The sequence below is a fragment of the Varroa jacobsoni genome, unplaced genomic scaffold (genome assembly GCF_002532875.2).
Source record: "Varroa jacobsoni isolate VJ856 unplaced genomic scaffold, vjacob_1.0 scaffold_1256, whole genome shotgun sequence".
NCBI classification, from domain to species: domain Eukaryota; kingdom Metazoa; phylum Arthropoda; class Arachnida; order Mesostigmata; family Varroidae; genus Varroa; species Varroa jacobsoni.
Window position 1 is genome coordinate 62117 of NW_019214158.1, and position 4687 is coordinate 66803.

The window sequence follows — 4687 nt, forward strand, 5'->3', positions numbered from 1 at the left end:
GAATTGCTTTTCCATATCCACGTCGCGGTACTGACCAAAGAGCTGTTCCTTAAACGCACCACCGAATGTATTGCAGCGCTCCAGAACATGGGGACATAACACCTGTAGACAACAGAGTTATTATCAGGTTGATATTTACAGCTGATATCAGTGGTTCATGTATCCTACCCCGCTTCACTGAGGCCTTTGCCATTATTTTTATTGCCTTCCTCGCTTTTAATTAAAACGATTATTTGGTCAGGTGTTGAAACAGCCAAATATATAGGTGCTGAGGATATGGCCTTTTTTTGAGGCTAGCTTTGATGGCCCGTAATAATATTTAGTTATCGTAACGATCTGTGGGCATAATGGGTCTCTACCCACCTGGATTGTACACTGTTTGCCGTTAAAGCATTTGGGACAGTTTGTGACTACCGAAGTAACGTGCGATGGTTGGAATACCTGTGCAAAATAGAAGACAATCAATAAGGAACAAAGATTATTTTCATAACGTTTTTATTGCTGCATTACGTTTTCATGTATACGTGGACAACGTTTTCGGTTATCTCCATAATCACTAGTGACTAAGTAGTTAACTGCTACAAATATTTTCTTTGTTTCAACGGGCTTTCGACTGGCCGATTTGACAGATTATATCGTGCCAACACAGAATTCTGATGTGTATTTTTAGAAATTCCATCAAATAAATGTGCTCTGTTCTGTTGCCTAGGCAGCAGCTCTTACTAAAAGGTATTGCTAACCTTTGGCCTTCCAGGACAGGTTCGAACATCGACACTTCGGGTAGTGACATACGGCCGAAAAGAGTTTTCTAGACCGCTCGAGTACAACGTTGTTGAAGACCTGCAGCGGTCACTACCGAATATAAACATCGTTTTACAAACAGTTATTGGCTTATTTCTATGTAGTTCTTTTTTAAGTTCAGTAACAGCGATTGACCTGCATAACTTAAACATGTAATTACAGCGGTGATTAAATTGAATGAAAACTTATCTACACAATTTATTACGCAAGGCACACTTGATTTCCTCATAAAGCTAGAAAAGCTAACATTTACTAAACTACAACTTTTACTATTGGAATTTCCGTAAGACGTAGGCTACATGTCAGTTCGTGGAACCGAAGTACGTTTTCTCTGAGGATATCTGCGATATCTAATTTCATCGTAGTCTCAAGCCATCCGAAATGGCACATATAAAAAATATCGTCCCTAATTTTCTTCAATCCCCCAAGTATCTAGCTGTAAGTTTGTAATTTCCTTCCATTTTATAGTGTGTGTAACTTGCATTGTGCGGTTTGCAATCCTAGTAATTGTATACCTGTTGTTAACATCCGGCAACGCAGTCTGATAGCGACCATGGTGCATGTTCTGTTGCCTTTCGCGGAAGTCTCCTACTGCAGTTGTGGGTGATAATAGGGAAGATCCAAAATAGCGCCCACTTTCAAGAACCGACGTTCGCTTATTGCCGCCCACCGCTGGGCTGAACCTACTTTGGTGAACGGACGAAAAAAGCGTACTGCCCATGCTGTCATTCAGAACCGTATACTATTGTACTCCGCAGAAAATCTATGAAAACAAGTTATACAACCTCGCAACTGACACACAGCTGCGTTACCTCAAATGTTGTAATTAACAGCTACAAGCTCTCGACTATGTCTTCGACTTACTGCGTGACTGGGAATTGCAGTGGCTGTGCTCGAACCTAATTCTTATAAGAACTTATGGTAGGCGTAGGTTTCCCCTCGACACAAAATTGTTAGAAAACACCCTAACATGTTACAGTTGAACAAATGTGCGTATAGAGCTCACCGAATGCCTTTAATGCAACTATTTTGCTACCCAAAATTCGATAACCGGCCGCACTAGGAGCGCTGTCGTCTTGCGATAGCACCAGCATTAGCTCGTTGACACCTTCAAACATGGTCTTCGGTGCCGCAGTAGTACATAGTGTACAAAATTAGAGTGCGTAACCCAGTAACCTACTACTGCTATTCCTTTAAATCATCTGGAAAGTTTAGTGTATTTTTAAACGCATTTGTTTGCATATGAGGTTTTTACCATGGAGTTTTCTTCAAACCAAACCAAAAAAAGAAGTAATAAAATGAACGCGCAGCAGGCCGTCGTTCAACCCTCGAATCGAGCTTCTGGCCCCATACTCGTCTTTATAGCTGGCAGTGAATAGGTTAAGTTTTGGACTATTTTGAAAGGTCACTTGAAAGCAAGAAGACCCGCGGCGAAATTGGGCCGAGAGACCTGAATTTATGGGAAATGCAAATCCGCCAACAACTGTTTTAGCGGAACCTCTACAAACTGGAGAGGAATCCGGACTCGCTACAGCCCGCCATCATAGATGACGTGACGTGACGGAATAAGAACACAATCGTCGAAATATCGGTTGATATGGGAGCATGGACTAAAGGAAGCTTCAAGATTTAGTTAAAAAGAAGAAAACAGCCGTTTTTGGTGGTCGTTTTCGTGGAGACGCGCATAATGGCTTCGAGCTATGTCATATTAACAACAAGCTTTGGTAGCCCTGCACAATGATAATAGGTTGTTCACACGTTGCCATTTGTTAGTTACAGATAAATTCAATACCCGGTCTGCTTCGACCTTCGCGTTCCCGAATCTGCCGCCGTATGGCTTTCTCAAAATGCAAAAAAAAGCCGGTCGAGGAAATTCAACAGAAATCTTAAGCAAAGTTGATGCCTTAGCTTACGAATACATATTTTGAAAGCTGTTTTCGGGAATCATCTACGTTTCACCTTCTCTAGTTTGTTTTTTTTTTAAATTAGCTTGTCTAGCCACCTTGTGTACGATAATAATAAAAACAACCGTGCATACCGTGTGACGGGCTCATCTACTACGCTGCAAAGTGATGGCGCAGAGTTTCGAAGAAGTTTGCGGGCGTACAAATCCGCATCAATGTCGTTGCCAGATAAATGGGTTCGAGCTGTTCAGACCGGGAAAGAAACAACACATTAACTGTTGACAAAAACACCTGATTAATTTTTGCAGAATGGGCCTTTGTACATCTCTGAAAAAACACGTCGTAGTAACTTTCTTTATACATTTCCTGATACTAAGTCGCCTAAGGCCCTCATAATTTTTATAGCTTAGTAATGCCGTGTCTGTACAGGCGGTCTTTGGAGGTTTACGAGAACTTGAACTATATTGGGTTTACCTGTGGCTAGTAAAAGGGCTTACGTTGGTTCAGGTGACTGACCCTTCCGGTCAGATGTGTGAAGCGGTAATCAGACATGCCTTTCCAAGCACGCACTGTCAATTACAAATAAATGCAAACAAATTGTTCACGTATCAAGTCACCGATTAATAAATGACGTAAGGTACAACTATAGCGTGACAACCGTTCTAGGACAACAAAAGGCGGAGATAAAAGAGTACGCTACGCGGATCTCATGACAGCACAGAATTTCTAACGGATTTATGTTCCTGTGTGTGCTAAATGACTATAGTTATTATTTAGACCTATTTTTGTTTAGCTAGCAATTGCTGAGGCTTCGCTATACAAATGAACACAGTAAAGCGTTTACGTCTCGTACGATCTCTAAACTTCTATTAAGCTGCTAAGTAAACGAGATCATAGCCCAAACACTGAATGAGCTATGGTAAATATTTCGCCAAGGTTGCCTACTAAGTTGTTGACTATGGGTTTTGCATCGTTGAAGTATGATAATGTTTTCTGTATTTAGGATTCTTCGGTGTGGCGTTCCGAATTTTCTCTAGCTAGTAGCTAAGATCTCAAGTAAAAATTGAATAGTGGTTAGTTGGCAGCTCGGTATCGCATACAATGTAAAGCTCAATGTCGATTTTGTGTTGATATTTATCCAGTTCATAAACAAACGAAACATATGTATAGATAATAAAAGCAGATGATATCGCTTCATATGAACAGATTTGCTGTACGGGCGTGCATCTTACCTTTAGTAGGACTAACCTAGAAGAACCAATCTTATGCGACTGCAGTTATATTTTCGTAGGTTTAAGGGGTGGTATACACTCGGCTGGAATTAACGTAAGCTTCTAGAATGAGCTATAGTGGCCTGCTAAAGTATTATGGTTTCGCGTGGTCAGTTACAAGTACAACTAGCCTAGCTAGACACAGCGCACTGACGTAAGGATGCGTTAACTGGCGACACTCGTTAACGCAGCATTCAAAGGAGTTTGTATCAGGCCTTTCTGATGCTACGTATAACCGTAAAACCTCTGCCAGTGACCTCAAGTCTGCACTTTCACCACTCGAGCTTAGGAATCTGCTCGCTAGAACGAGCTAAACGCTACCTACTCAACATAGAGAGGAGAAGAAAAGAGTAGCGCAAAAATAATGTATACGCTGTGGGCAAAGTCTTCTTAGACGAAAGCACACCTCTTCTTTGTTGGGACTTTTGTGCTGGGAAAGAAGGATCTTCGCGGACGCCGTGCAGGACCAGGGCTGGTCGCTAGCCATGGCCCATCGATGAGGCCGTTTACGACAAGGTACGGCCCGAACATATTGAGCCCGTGTAGACGACGCGCGGGTGATAGAGCTTTAGCGCCAGCCAGGACTTTCTGTTCGCCTATTCTCGAACAGACAAGACTGGGGCGCACCGATTATCGTGCTTTTTACACACACGCATATATACATATGCAGTTTACTAAATACGTCTCTAAATAGAAAAAAATGTACAGCAA

General features: G+C 41.9%; 1 protein-coding gene across 1 annotated transcript in view; it reads right to left on the bottom strand.

The window, feature by feature from the left end:
* Positions 1–4617, bottom strand: part of LOC111268090 (uncharacterized) — a 6523-nt gene extending 1906 nt beyond the window's left edge. The window contains exons 1-7 of the mRNA XM_022846823.2: positions 3938–4617; positions 3203–3274; positions 2840–2948; positions 1317–1484; positions 741–852; positions 364–441; positions 1–102 (exon numbers count right to left, since the gene is read on the bottom strand). Coding sequence (XP_022702558.1) covers positions 1–102; positions 364–441; positions 741–852; positions 1317–1484; positions 2840–2948; positions 3203–3257 — 624 coding nt within the window. The 5' untranslated portion in view covers positions 3258–3274; positions 3938–4617. The remainder of the gene's footprint in view (positions 103–363; positions 442–740; positions 853–1316; positions 1485–2839; positions 2949–3202; positions 3275–3937) is intronic.
* Positions 4618–4687: the final 70 nt, after the last annotated feature.